Source organism: Halictus rubicundus, chromosome 3 (genome assembly GCF_050948215.1).
Source record: "Halictus rubicundus isolate RS-2024b chromosome 3, iyHalRubi1_principal, whole genome shotgun sequence".
In the NCBI taxonomy this organism is placed as follows: domain Eukaryota; kingdom Metazoa; phylum Arthropoda; class Insecta; order Hymenoptera; family Halictidae; genus Halictus; species Halictus rubicundus.
Window position 1 is genome coordinate 2,031,026 of NC_135151.1, and position 20,242 is coordinate 2,051,267.

Below are 20,242 nucleotides of genomic sequence, written 5' to 3' on the forward strand. Positions count from 1 at the left end.
ATCGGCGGAGAGCGTGGTCGTCGAGCAACCCCCGAAAAGAAGCAAGATGGCAAGGAGCAACACTGTTGTCGCGACGTCCCCCAAGAACCCCGCTCTGAAAGCCGATACGCCCCGAGCGAAAGCGTCTCGGAACGACGAGGAGTATCACGAAACTAAACGGGTGACGAGAGGATCCACCAAGATCAGCAAGGAGAACTTCGTTGGGAAGCTGATCTGGGGATGCTGTTCCGGCTGGTGGCCAGGTAACTGTCCTCTAACGCGATCCTTTGTCTTGATTCGGTGAACCTGGAACGGTCGATCGCGCGGACAATGCGGCTCTGCTCGGACCTGTGACAAGCACCGTATCTTTCTCGTAATCTTACTTGTATCTAAAAAACTCTTTCGTTTGCGTGTAAATACAGTCTTTTCTCAATTTTTGTCACAAACACCTGGCTGATAAAAGTCGTAGAACTATCCCCACTACCGCGGAGCATACTCCGTGGGAGGCCGCGAAGCTCGAGGCTCCTCGGACGCCGAGGAGTGTAAACATAATACACGGGTCGTATACCTATGATGTTCTGCGTGGATCAAAGAATAGTATCTCCTGGACGATATATGTCGCCGGCAAGACCCGTGTTGTTGACATGTACAGCTGCTAATCGAACTAAGCAGCCCATTAGGTCATCGCCATGTTTCCGGCACTTCTACTAGTACAATGAAAAATTGCCAGTTATTAATACGTTCGTTCTGCATATAACAATCGTACATTGACATTTTACGCTCGAGAATTCGGACATCTCAACTAAAATATTGTCGTTACTGTAGTCTTCTTTCGATATAACACGACGACGTTTTTCTCGCAACAAGAAAATCTCTATCCCCTCTCCTTCTTCGAAGTTGTCCCCTCTACTCCGTTATGTTCTATCCTTTTCTAACTTTGTGGAACCCGTGAACTCTCAGCCCACTCCAGAACAATTCAAGCCGAATAGGTGGCTTCATCCGAAATACGAGGAAAGCCGGTACCGCGACACCGTCTTATATCGAAAGAAAACTGTATGAACTTTTTAATTTTGACTCCCATATGAAAAGTGTATTTGTACTCGCGCCACACTTGAACGTCTAGCAATTTATGAAATGCAATATACCAGATATACTAGAATGGTATATTGGCATGGTTTATTCTGGTATTCTGGTATATTCTGGTATAAAGATCCTATGGAGGGATTGTTTACAATGATAGTATCGTTAACTATGTCCAAGTGATACTAGATCCAGCGTCGCGTTCTATAATAGGGTAAGTTGACCCCATTACTGTGGGGGTACCAATTACTGTGCCTATATTAATTACACTTACTTTTAAAGCATAATAAATATTAACGGATTTTAATGAAAAAAATTAAATATCACTTTTTTAATATTTATTATGCTTTAAAAAGAAGTATAATTAATATACGCACAGTAATTTGTACTCCCACAGTAATTGTCCCTTACCCTAGTCCTCTGTTTGGTCGAAAGAAACGTATTTTTAGCCTGCAAAGGTTAGAAGAAAGATTTCTTCACGTCGGTTATTCAATATTCTTGGAATAGTTCAAATTTGGACGCACGCGAGATTCACTGCCACATAGACCGTACACAGCTTGAGGGGGAAACCTCGTGTAATTGGCCAGCTTTTCAAGAATTGTTTTTGAAAAATCTAATGCGTAGATTGATTTAAAATTTGAGGTATCATTTATACATGATATAAAAAAATATTTTTTATAAATTTTAATCGTTAATATTAATGGTGCAATGGCGGCTTAGAAAGGGCATCCTGTAAATGCGCCGTGGAGCGTACAATGCACAAAAATGATCTGAAAGGAAAAAATAAAAATGGAATCGTTAGTTTATGCAAAACCGCACAACATGACATTCCTCGTTTACTAAAATTTGCAAAATTGCAAAAATAGCGAAGTTTTGAAAAAAACGGATTTTCTGTTATGAAAAATTGTTGATAACAATGTTTCAAATAAAAAATTAAAAAATCGGAGCTCGTCATGTTGTGGCAAATTATGTATAGAATATATATATACCGAGTTTCATAAAGATCGAGTAATCAGTGTTTGAGCCACGTTGCACGGCGTGCGAAATTTTGAATTTCGAGAAAAATGCGTTTAAAGTTTGAGTAACAGAGGAATCGTGAAAAAATCTTAACTCATTTTAACTTACCGCGGTTTTTTGCTAATCTGCGATTCCAGGGCCATAGAACAGATCTTCTTCTTCCTCAAAAAATTGTACATCAGCCGTTTTTTCTTCTTTTCGAGAAGCACGAGACTTTCCGACGAGGACCCGACTACCTTAGCCGCTCCGCCAAATATCGTTCATAACCGTTCACTTTATTTTGAAAATAACGTACAAGAACATCTCTGATCAATTTCTAACTTTTGTTATTTGTTCCTGAGGAAATTTCCTATTGATTTAAAGAAGAAAAAATGCTGAAAAATTTCATTTTACACAAGGTTCCCCCCTTAAAAGTCTGTTCGTTTTTTGCTCGCAACTGTAAAAGAGATCACGGGGCAATGGGTTAATACAGCTTCCTAGCGAGGAAATCGCGATTAGCTGATTGATGAAGTAATAATAAACACAGATTCGAGCAGATCCTGCGTTCGCCGTGCGAGGGTTGATCGTTTTCTTCGACGACAGACAGAGAGGGTGAAAGAGGGTGAGAGAGAGAGAGAGAGAGAGAGAGAGAGAGAGAGAGAGAGAGAGAGAGAGAGAGAGCTAGTGAGGGAGAGATTTGGTCGTGGTGCTTTTTTCCCTCGCAAACCTATGACCCGCGGTTTGCAGAAACACGCGATTTCGGTGCCGGTTCGAACATCGAATTGCGCCGATTTCGTGCACGCAATCGATCGCGCGTTACTACCAGCCGCACCCTTCAATAAACATATCTATATAATATTACAGCGTTAATTATCGACGCGGACCACGTAGGAATGTTGTCCGAGGCAGGAAAATTGTGGGTTTACTGGATCGGAGAAGCTCGTATATCATTAGTGAATATGAATTTTTTTAAATATTTTTATGCACACACACACACACACACACACACACACACACACACACACACACACACACACACACACACACACGCACGCACACACACGCACACACACACACCAATTTGTGCATTTATATAAGTTCTTTATGTACACGCATGTATATATCATTTCGTTTGATTTCTTTTCAACAAAAATCCACCGCCTGGGCGCAACACGTTCCACGTAATCACCGGTAATTACCCGTGCTTTCAGCTCAACGAAAAAACACAGATCGAACCGTTCTCGTGCAACGTGAAGCACAGGCTCGAGCAACACCAGAACGTGGCGCGGATGCGTGCCATTGACGCAACTATGCAGGTTTTTATCTGAACCGATTTTTCTATTGTCCTTACCTATTGCTATTGCCTATGCTCTGTTTTCGGTGGAGCGGAGGACTGATTTTCGCGCGAGTTTCAGCGTTGAGTCTGTTCCAGATGCTGCGAAGGTACTTGGGCAGCACCCTGACCAAACCCTACTGGAGGTGGATCGCCAACAACTTCTCCGATACGACCGTATGTAAGTCCGGCCTCAATTATCGCCATTTTGTTGCGCGAATTTTTAATCAATTTGTCGAGGTGGAGCCTCGATACGGAAGACTATGTAACTTGACCGTAGCGTTGGTCAATGGTTACTAGTAGACTGAGGATTTGATGCATTTATGGTAAACACGAGGGAGCATAATTTAAAACAGGAGATAAATTAAAAAGAGTTTACGAGTTTCATTGTGACGGTCCCAGCTTACAAAAACATCGAAGGAAGAAAAACATTTCTGTTTGGCTCCTGTTCATTGCAATCGATGCAAACAATTTCTGTTCTGTATAAAAATCCGCAGTCTAGTTATCAGAAAGGATTAATGAAAGAATTAGTAGAAATCAATAGAAATAGAATAGATACAGATAAAATAGAAACGAAAGATAATAAAATAGAAACAGTGAATTCTTAAATGAAAATCTTGCTACACTCAATTCTTATTATTCTTTTATACAGGGTGTTCATTTGAAAACTTTCCAGCCGAATATCTTGAAAAGTATGAAAGATATTAAAAAAGTGTAAAACACGTGTCACGTGAAAGAGGGGGGCAGTATCAGTTTTTTATTTCGTTTTCAAGATCATTTGAAGGTCAACTTTGTTTTTTCAAATGGAAACCTATATTTTTTATTATGGTATCTTATTGTACGTAAAGAAACCAACATTTTTCATAGGTTTCTTTTTTTTTTTATTTGTGCACTAGTTTCGGAGATATTTAAAGAGAAGTAGAGCGAGTCATACTTATACTGCGAGAAAGTTTGTAATTTCTTTATAACTATAACAAATTTTCAAAATGTTCTCCGTTGTTTTCTAAACAATAATACAGACGATTCTCAAATTCTGAACGAACATTTTCGAATGTATCTGCTGAAATAGCTCTACATTCCTGTACAATTTTGAGACGCAAATCGTTGACGCTTTCTGGTTGTATTTTGTAAACAACAGACTAAGTGTCCCCACAAAAAAAGTCGACTGGAGTTAGATCTAGTGATCTTGGTGGCCACTCAATAACATCTCTTCTACCGATCCATCTTAATGGGAATCGATTGTGTAACCACTGGCGAAATGGTAACTTGTAATGCGGGGGAGCACTATCACGTTGGAAGTACAAAAGTTCTACATTTAACAAAAAATTGCCGTTTTCATCTCTTTGGTTTTCAAGACTTTCTGTTATAAGTGGATCAATGACGTCGTCCAATAATTTAAAATACAGATTGCCATTGAAATTCTCATGGAAAAAGCAGAGAACCTATACTAGCATTTCCTAAAATGCCTGTCCAAACATTTATTTTTTCCGGCCATTGAGTATTACTTTCTCTAATAAGATGTGGATTTTCGTCACTCCAATAACGACAATTATGACGATTACAGCATCGTTTAAGAAAAAAGTGCGTTCGTCGCTAAAACAAATGTTTTTAATTAGATTAGGAGTGACGTTGATCATATTTGTTAATTTCTCAAAAAACTCAATCCGCCTGTCAAAGTCATCTTCCAATAACTTTTGATGCAACTGCATTTTATAATTTGTGCACAAATCCCACAGATACACCAGTTACCATTGAAACTTGTCGAATTGAACTAGTAGGATACACAGTAAACTGTCCTATAATTTCGATTTGATCAGCTTCTTTTATGAATTTTGGCTGGTTTCATCTTAAATTTGTCACCGATCCTGTTTCCTTAAACTTTGCAACTAATTGTAACACGTACGTATGAGAAACATGTGTATCAGGATGTCTCTCATTAAACGTAGCAGCAGTTCGACGAGCACACTCAGCAGCTCCATAAATAAAAATTATTTCTACTCGTTCATCTAAATAATACAACATTTTATACAATTAATTGTACTACGATATAAAATCTCTTATTACGATGAGTCACACGTGACTAAATAGTACAATCTCATATTGAAAGACAGACAACATAAACAAGAGAATCAATAGAGGACAATTTTGTTCTCAAACGGTACGTGCTAGTACAACTGGAAAACATCAACGATTTGCGTAAAAGAATTTGATGTAATATGCCTCGGTCTACTTCTCTTTAAATATCTCCGAAACTATAGCGCGGATAGAAAAAGGTATCCTACGAAAATTGCTGGTCTTTTTACGTACAATAAGATCCCATAATAAAAAGTATAGGTTTCCATTTGAAAAAACAAAGTTGACCTTCAAATGACCTTGAAAACGCCACCCAAGTAAAAAACTGATACCGCCCCCTCTTTCCCCCTCGAAATCCTTGGACGCGTGTTTTACACTTTTTTAATATCTTTCATACTTTTCGAGATATTCGACTGGAAAGTTTTCAAATGAACACCCTGTAGAGTATCCCTGTGATTGTGAATTGCGAACATCATTTAAAAAACGTTTAATAATTTGATCGTCTGCTATATTCATTTCGTACAATTTCTGGAAGAAAATATAATTCATTCACAGCTGAGGGTAGGCACAAGTAAATATGGTGGAAGAAAAGTAAATGAAGAAGTAGAGCATAGGTAGAATAGAAGAGGAGATGTACTCGGGGCAGTAGTGTTTTATTAAAATAAGAGAAAGTATGTTTTACCAGATTGTAAGACAGTTTCATTGTACTTCAGCGGTCGACGAAGTGGTATTCTATCCATTTCCGCCGAAAATCGAGCAGAGGCTCGCCCATCTGAAGGCGATGAACGCGAAAGCCACCGAGAAATTCCTGCTGGGTCAAAAGCGTACGCATGAAACATACTATTCGCCCTGTAACCTGTTAACCGGTGAACTTTGCAAACTAGAATACTCGTGTGAAAGTGATTCAAGTTCGGGTCGATGGAATTCGATTTCATCTGAACACGAATGCGAGAGTATCTAGATATACTGCTAACAAAATCTTTTGTTTTCGTCAACGCATTATCTAACAGCGATTGTCTCATAATTTTTGAAAGTCCATGGCAAAGGAGTTTTGAATAGATCTTTTCACAGTAATAACAATTTTAATCCCGCACTAAGTCACCTCCACAGTACAGTAATCTAATAGTTTCGTTTGAGATTATGTGAAAAATTATTTTCAAGTTTTCTTTCGGGTACAGTACAATTATCGGAAATCCTATTAATAGGCCTCCGGTAGATAAAGTGTTTCTTATTAAAATTTGATTATTCCAACGTGCACTTGCTAGTAGTATTTCATTGACGACGAAACAAAATTGGACGCGATAGCAACGCAGAAATTGTGGATTTCAACGAAACTGTCCCGAAAACGAAAAGGGTTGATTATAAAGGAAATGTATGGACGACGACGAGTTAATTCGTCTTCTTCCGGTTAACAGGTTCACATCCGACGTCGGGACCGTTTCCAACAGCCATTAATCCGCTGGTATGTCCGACAGGTCAAAGTCAGCCGAAAAAGACCATCGAAAAACCGAAAGAGTCGCCGCAGCAGACCAACACGGATTTAACGCGGTTGCCGCTCAGGGAGCAGAATCCAGGTGTCATAACGTGGGCAAAAATCGCCGGGCACAATTGGTGGCCAGGTAACGCTCCGTTAGCCGCGGTTCGTAACACTGTTTTTAATTCGCACGCCACCGTACAAAAATATTTGACCGCTCGTCCGGTGACCTATCGACTCCGGCTCGTTTGGTAAACAAAACTCGAAAAACTTTCATCGAAATTTAATGAGAGAAAATAATAGCCGTGTGTAAAATAATAGTCCTCCATCGGTTGAACAAACCGGAATCTACTATCAGCGAGATACGATCGCACGGAATACATATTTTATTTGTTGGTGTGACTCCGCGAGATTCAAGATTAACTCGCATAATCGAGCGCCCTCCACACCTTGGCCGATACACGATTTCAAACATCGTAATTAATTAGAACCGAGTAGTTTAGACTGTGGTTCTTTATCGAGTCACTTTCTGTTCGAAGTTATTGGCGACATTTCCGCTGAGGGATCTTTATGCTAAATAAACGCTCTCTGCTTCGATCCTAGCACACAGGAGTTCAAGAGTAAAGAACTCAAAAAATGAGTAGGTGAAGTATGAAACATTCGAAAGATCTCAACTTTGTAGTTGTAGAATTTTTAGAGGAAGAAACAAATTTCTATTTATCTCCTGTTTCTTGCATTTTTATTTTGCACGAAGATCCCCCATCAGAATCGAAATCGACGAGAAATCTTATGAAACGAAGGAATCGTCCTTCACCCATCAGAATCGAAGGAGTAAAGTGGCTTTGTCTGTTTTGGTATCCCAGCGATGATTATCGATTACCGGGACTGTTGCATGCGTGAGCCGAGCTTCGGCTGCCAATGGATCATGTGGTACGGTGACTACAAGCTGTCAGAGGTAAAAAATTCTCGGTCGAGCTTCCTCAGAATCCGAACGAGCTTGCGTTACGGTCTGATCAATCGCGATTGCCCGATCATCCGCAAACCTGGTAACGTGTTCGCGTGGCGCGATTCTACTTCCGACAGATCCACCATCAGTGCTTTCTGAGGTTCGAGATGGGCCTGGAGAAGATGCGGGACTACGTCAACAAAACCAAGAAGCACCTTTTCCTCGTCGGGGTGCTGCAAGCCTCGAAGGTAGCCGATCATTCTTCAAATCGTTAAGACAGCGTTCGAATCGGAGACCGAAAGTTATAGATCTTCTTAGTAGGCTCCGTTTAACTCCTTGCACTGCTATTTATTTTGTGATAGAACAAAATAGAATTTTATTTAAAGGAAATTAATAGCATACATATTAGGGGGGCCCATAAGTAATCAATTATTTTGAAATTTAAAACACTTTGTAGTAAATTCAAATTTTTATTTCTTAATTTATTATATAATCTCCATCATTATCAAGGACAGTTTGCCATCTTTCCTGCAAATTTGCAATCCCCCTCTTATAGAAATCCAGGGTTCGTGAACCAAAATATGACTCAAGGTGCCTCCTTACACCTTCTACAGAAGTGAATGTTTTATTTCTTAAATAATGCTCCAGAGATCTGAAAAGATGATAGTCAGAGGGAGCGATATCCGGTGAGTACGGGGATGAGGATAATTTTTTCCTGAGTGAGTTTCGCTGTATGGGGCCGGGCATTGTCAATTTGCAGTATTACATCTTTTCTGTGGACTAAAGGTGTCCTCTTTTTGAATAGTTCTGAATACAGCCGTTGTAATTGCTGACACTACAACTCAGCAGTAACGGTTTCTCCAGGTTTCAACAACTTAAAGTGAATTATGCCAGGACAGTCTCACCAAATGCACAGTAACATCTTTCTAAGTGATAAGCTAGGTTTAGGGGTTGATATTGCGGTTTGATTTGCAGAAAGCCATTGCTTTATGTTATCATAAAGAAACCACTTTTCATCTCCGGTAACGATTCTGCTAAGAAATGGATTTCTACGAAATCTGGATAGCAATGAAGTGCAAATTGATCGACGAATATTCTTGTTGGTCTCAGATAATTGATGCGGTACCCATATTCCTTGCCTATATGCCCTTCCCATTTCGTGTAGGTGCCTTTGTATAGTTGACCATGTGGACCCAAGGCTTCTCGATAATTCTTGTATACTTAATTTTGGATCAGCTTCCACTAGAGATTTTAGGGTGTCGTTATCAAATTCAACTGGTCGTCCATTTCGAGGCCTGTCAGAGAGATCATAATCACCAGCAGCAAACCTTCTGAACCAACGTTGACACTTGTTGACCTTCAATACATCTGTATAAACATCGCAAATTTTCTTTGTTGTTACCGTTACATTAAATCCCGTATGAAAATGAAAACGTATGCAATGACGAATATGACCCTCGGAAGGTACGGACGACGCCACTTTATTACAGGGTTGTAAACAAAAATTATACTTTTTAGAATATTCAGAAAACTGTAAAAGAATACGTGTTTCCTCTTCAACGATCGGTACAGAACTAAAGGCAAAACAAATTCTTTGCAAATAATTGATTACTTATGGGTACCCCTAATATATATCAACTACGACAAAATATAATTTTATTTACAGGAAATTAATAACATACATATTTATTAGACTCTGTTCAGAATCTTTTTCACGAGTCTGACTCGATATTGTAGGGTAAGGGGTTAAATCGCAGAACTTAATCAACACCAGGTTTACGGGGCACTGAAAATTACTATTTTATATTGCTTTGTAAAAGTAACAAGATTCCCAAATGTTAGACCATTACTTTTATAATACACACCCAAAGACACTTTGTTGTATAAAATGAATGCGTCTTTGAAATCTGAATAATTGCAAATTATGTATAAATATTAGAACGCGTCCCGTAAACCTAGTGTCAAATTTAACTTAACGGCCAACAAGTTTTGTTTTATTTAGCTGTACGTGGGCCAAAGTCATTGGGAACATTTCGCTTTTAAGAACGATGCCTTGCTTTTCAAGCTGAACATACCTCTGAAACAATTCTCGTTGAAAAGAACTAATTCGTCGATTAAATTCGAAGCAAAATTGTTGTAAATACGGATTTTACGCATTTCTAGCGAAATACAGAGCGACGAAGGTGTCAAAAGTATTTAATGGTATTGTTACATTATTTTCAGTCAGGGACCATAACTGTTATAACCAAAAAGAAAAAAAGTCATGGAATAACAAGTGTTTCATCGACTAAAATCGTATTGGTTACAAATAAGAATTATAGGTAACCGAAAATTTGTTCTCTTATTGGTAAATGTTATCGTTGAGAGAAATTCATTTCGAACGCTTATAACAGTTATCAACGAGAGAAATTTATTTCGATCATTCATAACAGTTACCGATAAGAGAAATTTATTTTGATCACTCATAATTGATGAAGGAGATTATTTAATAAATTTTTTATTCATAAAACTAATTGCTACAATCAAAATTTAATGTGACAAATATGAGTTTTTCCAAATTTTCTCCTGACAAATTACACCGCAAATCATCTAACGTTAATTTTTGGAGCAGAAAAGGATCGTTCAACGCTAACCTGAGTTGCGGGCACAGCGTGAATTAAGCACGCTAGTTTTGATAAATCCGGGAGTCTATATTTCCGAATTTCCCAGGTGAAAAAATTTTGATAGACGTTTTTTCAGATTTTGTGTTGTTCCTATGGTCTGTTGATTCGTCTTGTTGTACGAAACCTTCTCAATGAATTTCACAGGTTTGCTCCATCCGAAAAAGAGTAGACAACTCAGTAATTAAATAAGCAACTGAAATGAGTTTTCTCATCAATAATTATTATCGAAATAAATTTCTCTCATTGGTAACTGTTATGAGTGATCGAAATGAACTTCTCTCATCGATAACTGCTTTGAGCAATCGAAACAGTTTTTCTTCGTCGATAACAGTTATCGAGGAGGATCCAATTTTTTGGACACTAATAACTGTTATTTGTAACCAAAAAGTATAAAAATCAATGTTTTTTAATCATTTTGTTTTTCGTACTTTTTTCTTCATATTTTGTGTAGATTATCTTAAATTTCAATAATAATCAACTTTTTATTCATGATTTTTATCCTAGAAAATTTTAGAATAACTGTTATTTCTGGTCCCTGTTTTCAACCGATTAAAAATTACAATTAGTAGAAGAAGAAACATTTTCCTTAACTTCTGTTTTTTACAAATTGATGGAGTCCATTTTTACTTTGCATAAACATCCGGATGTTAATTATAAAATTTGCTGCGAATCGCGAGAAACGAGTTAAAGGTGAAACAGACGTGCGACGAGTCCAATCGGACAACAACGAACAAACTCATTGGTCATAAGAACCACGTTAAACGTTTTTAATGCTGTCAAACAATTTTAATAACGTGGCCCGCGATGTTTCGCCTTAAAAATCCGGAACGGGGTAGGGGGCCTCCCGGTGTGCACGGTCCGCTTCAAGCGATGTTTCCTGCTTTTCAGGATTATTGCTCTCGTATGGGATTCGAAACCGATAATTGGACGATGGCGGACGTGTTCAAATATTTCTCGGAAATGGATCGGCTCCAGCCGCAACCGAATCCACTGAGAAGCCCGGAGTCCGTCAGAATATACGACAAATACTCGACGCGGATCGTTAAGATGCTGAACGAGCTGAAAAACGACCCGAACGTGGATGATAAACGAGCATACGACATACAGAACAGCGGTACGTCCAAGAACGAGCTTCCTTTGTAGCTCTCGCGATAGAAATGTAATCTGTATCGATTATTCAGACGATTTGCGATCGGTGACGAGCGGTGAGGCTTCGCTGGAATCGCTGTGTCTAAAGTGCCTGAAGATCTCTCGTGGGCCCATGCAGTCGCATCCCTTCTTCGAGGGCTCCCTTTGCGATCCGTGTTCGGTAGGAGAGTGATTAGTTATCGGAGCTGGTCGACGGACCCCGCCCACTGCTCCAAATGGCCACTATTGGTCCACATGCAAACGTTTTCAAATTTTACAAAATACTGTTTCCCTTAATTGTTCCATCTTTCTGTAAACCTTTTCCGTCGCTTTCTGTTTCAGTTACTTCCTCGAAATAAAAAAGTTCTTGGCTCCTTCCCCACTGCATTAGCCCCGCCCATTGAGTCCCAAGAAACCTGAAGTCCCTTATACTATTACTGTTACTGATACCGGTAACATTATCCAACACTTCATTTAGTAATCAGCAAGTGATTCTCGTAAAATGTTCAACTATTAGAATTATTTTCAATTTATTTTCAATTTAAGAATTTATCGTGCTGCATCTATAATACAAGTATTGAGTTGGCCGGAAAGTTCTTTCGATTTTTAAGTAAAAATCTCATGAGAATATATGAACGAATTTTCTGGAAAATCCAAGACATACAGTTCTTGCACTAAACGATTCTGTATAGACTCCCCAAATAGAATGGTGCACTTCTTTTTATAAAATATAACACTGCACAATACTGCAGTGGATGATCCAAAATTACTGGTTCCAGAGCTTTTTTTAACACTCGGTCTGCAGGACGCGTTCTAATATTTTTAATTTACGAATATTCAGAGTGGAAAGATCAACCAATTCTTTCGGTATATATATAACCAAAAAATGGCTAAAAGTTGGATAGACATATTCTCTTTATTTCTATAATGTAATGTAAAATAGTCCCCGGAAGCCTATTATTAAAATCTGGAGAAGTGCATAAAAAAAAGTAGAAATAATTTATAGTAGTTCTCAGTGGTTCTAGTAATAATGTTTTACCGTAATCACCTGTTGGTTATGAGAACGTAAGGACGAAACGAACATGGTGTACACAGGGTAGGGCTACAATTCACGTTGCTTTCAGGAACAATACAAGCCGTGCATGTTCGTGTTCGGGAACGATGGGAAATGCGTAAGTATTTGCATTCGATCTAACTCGAACTCGTTCCTCTTAGCGGATTGATAATGAATGTTGACTGGTTTGCTAGTTCTACTGCACGATTTGCGCGGCGACCGGGACGGTGATCATTTGCGACAACGAGGACTGTCCGAGGTAAATCGCGCGGCGTGGCCCCGGGGATCGATGGGGGCGGTGGCTGGTTGTATACTGGCGCGGGGCATGTGTATATTCCTGGATCGTTCGTTTTCCAGGGTTTATTGTACTGCCTGCATGAAACACTTGCTGTGCCCGGCGACCTACGAGCAGGTGTTGCTCGAAGATCCTTGGGAGTGTTTCCTCTGTAAAGTGAGGTCCGGCTCTGTCCCGGACATCGTGGCGAGGCCGCGATCCAACTGGAAAGACAAAATAATCGATATGTTCCGGACGAGCTGCAACTCTTCCACAACAGTCACCAATAAGCACACCGACAACAAAAGGAGGATCCGAGTTCTTTCCCTGTTCGACGGTCTGAGCACCGGTAAGCAGCCTCCTCCCCCTCTCCCACTCGCTCTGTTACTCTATTTCCTGAGAATCGGTACAGAAAAGCCTCCTATAACGCGGAACAAAAATTGCGATTTGTATCAAATTTAGTTTAGTTTGATCTGATGTGTACTAATTCCGAGTTTTCTTATAATGCGGCGGTCTCACAACGCGGAGCAAAAATTGCAAAGCCCTCTTACAACGCGGTATGTACTCTGTAATTCTGAATTTCTTATTCAGTGAATTCTCGATATATGTCAACAACACGGGTCTTGCCACCGTCGTATATCGTCCAGGAGACATACACAAGCCGTGTTATGTTTACTTTCCTCGGCGTCCCCTCAAGGGGTATACACCGCGGTAGTGGGGATAATTCCGCGACGTTTGTCATCCAGGCCTTGGTGACATATATAGAGAAATCACTGCACCACGATATTAACTCGTGCAGTTAAGCTGATTCGTGCTAATTCCGAGTTTCTTGTAACGCGGTACAAGTTAACCGCGTCACGAGAGGGTTGGCTGTACTCTATTGTCGCGCGTCTTCTTCAGGGATGCTGGTCCTACACAAGTTGGGCTTGGAGGTGGACACCTATTACGCCAGCGAGATCGATCCTGATGCGCTCATGGTTAGCGCTATGCACTTCGGAAGCCACATCGTCCAACTTGGCGACGTCCGGAATATTAAGAAGAAGAAGATCAAGGAGATGGTGCCCATTGATCTGCTGATCGGAGGATCGCCCTGCAACGATTTGAGCCTTGTCAATCCTGCCCGGCTGGGTCTTCATGGTACGCTGTTACGATAGGGGAGACTTTCTTCTACAAAATGATGGTAGTTACGTTCTTTGTTGTTTGACTCTGGCAGACCCCAGGGGCACCGGGATACTGTTCTTTGAGTATTGGCGACTGTTGAAGCTCGTCAAAAAACTGAACAGTGGTCGTCACTTGTTCTGGTTATACGAGAATGTCGCATCGATGCCGAGCGTGTACAGATTGGAGATCAACAAGTAGGCCTTCGACCCTTCCAACGCTGAACATGGATGAAATGAATTGTTATGCTAGGCAATCCTTCATCCAGAGATCAGCACTACGATGATTAATATTTCTTGATTCCTTGGCAGTGTTTAACGATTTGACAATGACGTTTCAGATACCTGGGCCAAGAGCCCGACGTGATAGACTCGGCAGACTTTTCCCCTCAACATAGGCTCAGGCTGTACTGGCATAATCTGCCGTTTGAACGATACTCGCTGCCTTTCCAAGGCGATACGGACGTGCAGGATATACTGACGCCGCATTGTCAACGGTACGCCCTCGTCAAGAAGATCCGCACCGTCACTACCAAAGTGAATTCCTTAAAACAAGGTACGGCTACTTTGAAATACGTGTCTAGGAGTAGAGTTGCGTATGTTACGTCTCATAAAATTCACGGACAATCCCTAAAACCGGTGTTCGCTGTAGCAGTAGAAACAAGCCGGCACTTGATAACCTGCTCCACATACAAATTTTATGGAGTGTAACATATAGTCCACTTCTAGACACCCATTCGTGTATGAAGGAAGACACTTCAGATACGGTCATAGCAATAATTAAAAAAGTTTCAACGTATTAGTACCAGCTTATCAATATTAATAAAGGAAAAAAGGAAATTCCTATTCGACTCCTGTTCATCGTAATCGATGCAAACAATTTTTATACTGTATGAAAATTCGCAGTCCAGTCATAATAGGTGTCCAATTCATTCCTATTGCTTCCGACTTGCAACACAGTGTGGACAGTCATTATGGCTATAAGTCTAAGTGTCTCCTTTCGAAAAACGGCCTATAATTAACGAGGATTTTTCTGGGTATTAGGAAAAACGGCCCTGAAACCAATCCTGATGAACGACCAAAGCGACTCGTTGTGGATTACCGAACTCGAGGAGATATTCGGGTTCCCCCGTCACTACACGGACGTGAAGAATCTGTCGGCGACGAAGCGGCAAAGATTGATAGGGAAATCTTGGAGCGTGCAAACCCTCACTGCCATGTTTAAATCTCTTTGTCCTTATTTTGTGTGCTCAACTACCCCAAGTGCTCAACTACCTTCCACTTCTGAAAAGAGATGAATGGTTTCACGATTTTCATGTTTAATTTTCTTTTTTCATTTATTTGTAATCTTATTGCAATCAAGACAATTAGTATAGCTCATACTACGTTCTAGATCTTTATCCTCGTTGTTGCCTGCATGACGTGACAGGTATTCCCTCCCTCTCCCTCTCTGTATGTGTAATATATGTTTTACAAATGTGCTCGAATAGTATCGTACAGTTTTTACATTCTCTCGGTCGCGGTTGGAAACAAAAGAGTCTTTGGCAACGGTTGTTCCGAAGATTAATAAAAAATAAACGTTGCTTGGTATGTACAGAGTCGCGGAACATTCGACGGGACTTGTTACGAATTAGCATTCGCTCTTTGATATCTCATACGGAAGTATCCCCTGCGGTATTCCCGACTGGTCGGCAACTGGTTAGTGCCGCCGGTGTACGGAACATTTCTCTGTTGGTTCAACTGCAACAGGGTGACAGGCACCGGTATGCAGCCCACCAAACAATTCACGTACTGCATCACGCGAGCCGGTAGCGGCGTGTTTATAAAGACTTCCTCGCGTTCCGTGTCGACCCCCCTGACAATACCTGGATAAATATGGATCACTATTATTCCCAGATGTTTTTTACAGAGCAGGGAAAAGAAAGTGTCGTGATAAAATGCTCACCGAAACCGTAACACGAGGAAAGTGGCAACCTGTCCAACACTCTCAGGCCAGACACCAAGTCGGTCGGTTGTGATTGAGGGTCCTGCTGATCGATTCCGCATAGTGCAACTACGTTTCCATTGATTACGCTCAACACATGTGTTGGTGGCGCAGATGCTCGAGGTATCGAGATGATTATCGAAGAAAACGGGGTCCTGTAATCGAAATTCGACAACGTTGCCGTTTATTTACTTCGTACACGAGGTAACCATTCGGAGTTTCGCACGCAATTAATTACCAAACTATAACTTGTTTCGTGGGAGGCGTCTTATGGTGGTCGCAAAACTTCTCAAGGTGGATGTGCTTCCGAGATTTCAAGGTGATCTCGGTTCGTTTTTTTGTACAGAACGGTGTGTTTTTATTCAGGTATGCGTGAAGTCTATATCGAGACGAAGTGACTGATCTATAACACTTTCGTCTTCCAAGGTCAGTCAAGGTTATTTAGTGCCGTTCAAAATTTAGCTTAGCTGGACGGAAGCACGTCCACCTAGAGAAAATTCGTGACCACCATAAGATCTGTTCAAATTTTATAATGTATTATTCTATATAATGTATAGAAATAAAGTGATTCTTACACGTATGGCATAGCTTCATTTAGCGACAAGCCGTTGGGGCAAGACCTGCAAGAACAATTTTTTACAACAACAGGTAATCAACATCGTGGATAATTGGTCGGCTTACGTAGGATCTATAGGACCCCGCAGAATCTCGCTGAGGTATGAGATCAGCACGAGTTCTCGCTGCTGATAGGGTTCCATGTTCCAAGTGTCATTCGCCGGAGCGCTTTTCCGTTCAGCGTGGGAACGTATTACGGACAGTTCGTGATTGCAAGCTCGAGTCCAGTTGAAAACGTTCACGCTCCATGATACCCTCGAAAATTTCTACGTAAAACAGATTTTCAATACTATACGAATCCTTCTAGAATGCCCGACAATATCAAAGACAACCTGTGCTATTTACCTGTTTATTTATTACTTCCTTGCTCAAATAATGAGGAAAGTTGTTCTTGACCTTTCCGGACATGATTTGTACTACCAGGGAGGGTTGGATCAGCTTCACGGTGAAAAGCACGATGTCCCAACCGATACCGTGAGTGAACCCCATAGTGTTAACCACGATCGGTAGTCGCGACATCACAGGGCAACTCCACAACCTGTCCACCAACATTTTCATTCCCTCGATGTATTTCGTGATGCATCGACTGACATTGATGTCGCCGATATACAGTTGGAAGATTGGAGTCTTCAAATGCGTGAAATTTGGTCCGAGTAGAGGCTCCTCTATCAAACTGTAGGAAAGGCAACCGGCTGGTGTGCACTCTGCCTGGCCGGGATCAAAGTCCACGAGGACCACCCTCTTGCTGGCAGGTAGTAGGCTGTTTATCAGGCAACGAACCGAGGTAGATTTGCCGACGTTCTTTCCTCCGGCGAACAAAGTGCAGGACCGTGTGTTGGCACGCCAGCTTATCAACATTTTCTCAGCAATCTCTTGTGTGACACGATGATCGACGATCAGCTCTTTGCAGGAGTAACTGTCAGCATACAGATTCGACTGTAGTATCGTTTCCGCTCTCTTTGGATCCATCCAAGACTGGTACGGCGCGTTCTTGATGCTCGGGAACAGTCTGACCGGATAGAAGGCGTTCAAAAATTTGGTCAGCTTGTTCTCTAGATTCGACAGAAGCAGGACCGTCGTGCCAGCTTTCAGGTCGTTCAGGTCGGCGATCAGTTTGTTCTCAATGTCCCGGTTGATGCCCTCGGCGGACAGAGACGTCCAAATATCCGGTTCGACGTCCTGTGATGTCCTGTCGCTAGCTCTGACGCAAACGCTGCTGTACCCTCTCGGGGAGTAGATCTCGATGGGATTGGTGGTCGCGGTGATCAAAGACCCGTAGACCTCGACCGCTCCACATATCACTTTTAAAACGATTTTACCGTTGAAACAAAATTGCGTCCTTCCCGACATCATCGCTACTACCTTATTTTTCAAACAATAAAACTGTACCGGGCACTGACTAGTCTGTACGTCTTTCTCGTTTCTTTTGGACGTTGAATTTTCGATACTCGCGTTTGGTAAATTGCTGTTGGTGTTAGTCGCATCGATTCTAATTTTCTCTAAGCATTGATCCAAAGAGGCAGACGATTCGTTGCGTTCCCACATGTCAGCAACATTATCGTTTTCTGATGCTAATGGTGTCTTTACTTTCCGTGGCTTGCGATTGTTTCTCGAAGGCGTCGCTGTTGTTGTATCATTCCCTTGCTTGTCGGGACTACAGCTCGAACTTCCGTAATTCGCAATGATAATGTTGGCTTTAGCCTTTTTCGAATTGCTACGTCGCGTTTGCGGAGACAGAATGTCACAAGCATCGTCGTCATTTCGTAATCCGTGATTCTGTTTTAGTATTTTCGGTATTCTCCATGAAGACAAAGTTTTGGCCTCGACTATCACCGGCGATCCTAAGTTTCTTTGTTGGTTGGCATTAGCACGATGTCGCTTGCTGTTCTTGTCTGTGGATGTGCTTGCCTCTGCCGAATCTAGGGAAGAATCCGTAGAATCTGAAATTGAAGCAATCCCTCTCTATAACGGTGTCGTTTATTTGTGCGAAGATACTATATCTTATTTTATCTTCGACCTGCAAATAACATTCGTTTTTTACCTCTACGTACAACACCAATCGGGCGTGCTCTAGAGCAGCGGTTCTCAAAGTTTAGATCGCGATGTACCCAGGTTTTTAGAATAAGCCAAAACAACGATTTGTTAATAATTCATATGAATGTGTGAAATATCGTGGGTGTATAGAGTAACGAAAATTGCGATAAATGCAGCTGCTTCTCGGAGACTATCGTCTGACAATGAGTTGAAGGTTGAGTACTCGCCTAAAATCTGTATTTTAAACAGTTTGAGAACCACTGTTCTAGAGAACTTCGAATGTTTCTTACTTGATGCTTTTGTGTTGTTGCTACACGATTTTTTCTTCTTTCGCTTGATATTGCACTCAGACACTAGCTGTTCACTGAGCATAGAATTTATAACTGACAAAGCACCCTGATCATTTTTAGTACTCGAACATGACGAATTCATGATCAGGTCTTGTAGAACAGACTTCTTTTTTAGATGAACAAGCTTGCTTGTCCTCTGAAACTTGAGTAATTTGCTAAAACAAAAATTGTATTTCGAATGTCTAGAACGTGTACGATAAGACTGTGTCAGCGCGTTGTCATCATAATATCCAGATAACAGTGTTAAGATGAATGCACAATGTTTACTCACGCCTTGGTTTCTTCGGGTCTGATTCCGATGATCTTTATTTCTGCGGTTTTTGTTTGTCTCGTTTTCATGTCGGTATTATATAAACACGCAATTATGAAGTGGAAATGATTCAACTCCCCTCAGGGCACATTGTTGCAAACTAACCTCAATCCTGGTGTAAACCAGTAAACGAACGTAAAGCTACGTACACAAAGGCGACACGAATCGTCGCAAGTTTTTGGTTGGTTTATTCTTTACTGTATTATCCATAGAGATGGCGTTGGAGAGCCGGAGCTCTATTTGCCCAAAGCAAACTAGTCGTACAACAATTTATAAAAGATTTTCCTTACATGCTATTGAGCTGGTACTTACATACGATTTAATCTTATTTACTCAAATGTTAGTGTGTAATATTATGTTCCCTTGTCGATTTTGGAATCTAATTTCTAATTTGAACTTTTAGTGTGGTGTCTTATTCTATTTTCCTTATGTCAGTTAGTGTCTATTTCTACATTGCGTATGCGCCCATAGGTCGCTCGTGATTTGCCACAATTGTACGAGTATTTCTTCATTTTTCAATTCGTAATGCGTTACCATAATTGATTTCATGTTATAATACATCTATCATAAAGTGCATTTTCTTTGGTTTATTCTGCGAGGTCATCAGCATTGTCTAGCAAGTATGATGAGAGAATTTCTTCTCATTTTCATGACGGTCTCATCGGACATCTTCTCTCGTTTCGCTTCCATGCGCCTTTTGTCTCGTGCACGCGTGTTTCTGGATTTTACGCCTTTTATCTTGAAAACTGAAGATATAGGTACACCTTCTTCCACGTTGGTAGATGAAATTTT

The 20,242-nt window shown here is 40.8% G+C and overlaps 3 protein-coding genes across 4 annotated transcripts in view; 1 reads left to right on the forward strand and 2 right to left on the reverse strand.

Annotated features, from left to right (window-relative positions):
* Nucleotides 1-20,242, reverse strand: part of Tdg (Thymine DNA glycosylase) — a 614,020-nt gene that overhangs the window by 171,585 nt on the left and 422,193 nt on the right. The gene's annotated exons all lie outside the window — the stretch shown is intronic.
* LOC143352360 (DNA (cytosine-5)-methyltransferase 3B-like) lies at nucleotides 32-15,456 on the forward strand. Of its 2 annotated transcripts, XM_076784778.1 has the most exons (17): nucleotides 32-242; nucleotides 2,920-3,008; nucleotides 3,267-3,371; nucleotides 3,488-3,569; nucleotides 6,175-6,285; nucleotides 6,937-7,080; nucleotides 7,799-7,890; nucleotides 8,019-8,129; nucleotides 11,433-11,658; nucleotides 11,726-11,853; nucleotides 12,797-12,844; nucleotides 12,921-12,985; nucleotides 13,084-13,349; nucleotides 13,901-14,137; nucleotides 14,214-14,355; nucleotides 14,499-14,713; nucleotides 15,202-15,456. In XM_076784778.1, exons 1-17 carry the CDS (start codon nucleotides 47-49, stop codon nucleotides 15,453-15,455), a joined length of 2,511 nt encoding a protein of 836 aa, XP_076640893.1. In that variant the 5' UTR covers nucleotides 32-46; the 3' UTR covers nucleotide 15,456. The 2 variants fall into 2 exon arrangements, with proteins under 2 accessions (XP_076640893.1, XP_076640894.1); XM_076784779.1 differs by lacking the exon at nucleotides 2,920-3,008 and having other exon boundaries at nucleotides 120-242.
* Nucleotides 15,545-19,532, reverse strand: LOC143352359 (polynucleotide 5'-hydroxyl-kinase NOL9). Its single transcript, XM_076784777.1, has 7 exons — nucleotides 19,412-19,532; nucleotides 19,081-19,295; nucleotides 17,102-18,696; nucleotides 16,823-17,022; nucleotides 16,717-16,761; nucleotides 16,103-16,296; nucleotides 15,545-16,022 (listed from the first exon to the last, which is right to left on the reverse strand). Exons 1-7 carry the CDS (start codon nucleotides 19,477-19,479, stop codon nucleotides 15,781-15,783), a joined length of 2,559 nt encoding a protein of 852 aa, XP_076640892.1. The 5' UTR covers nucleotides 19,480-19,532; the 3' UTR covers nucleotides 15,545-15,780.

Bases quoted from the DNA above. Each gene is read 5' to 3' on its own strand.
- LOC143352360 (XM_076784778.1), top strand. From the start codon at position 47: ATGGCAAGGAGCAACACTGTTGTCGCGACGTCCCCCAAGAACCCCGCT. The intron at 8,130-11,432 runs GTAGCCGATCAT...CCTGCTTTTCAG, and splicing joins GGGTGCTGCAAGCCTCGAAG to GATTATTGCTCTCGTATGGG. The intron at 12,986-13,083 runs GTAAATCGCGCG...TTCGTTTTCCAG, and splicing joins GACAACGAGGACTGTCCGAG to GGTTTATTGTACTGCCTGCA.
- LOC143352359 (XM_076784777.1), bottom strand. From the start codon at position 19,479: ATGAAAACGAGACAAACAAAAACCGCAGAAATAAAGATCATCGGAATC. The intron at 17,023-17,101 runs GTAAATAGCACA...TGTTTTACGTAG, and splicing joins AGGAAGTAATAAATAAACAG to AAATTTTCGAGGGTATCATG. The intron at 16,762-16,822 runs GTAAGCCGACCA...TTGTTCTTGCAG, and splicing joins CGGGGTCCTATAGATCCTAC to GTCTTGCCCCAACGGCTTGT.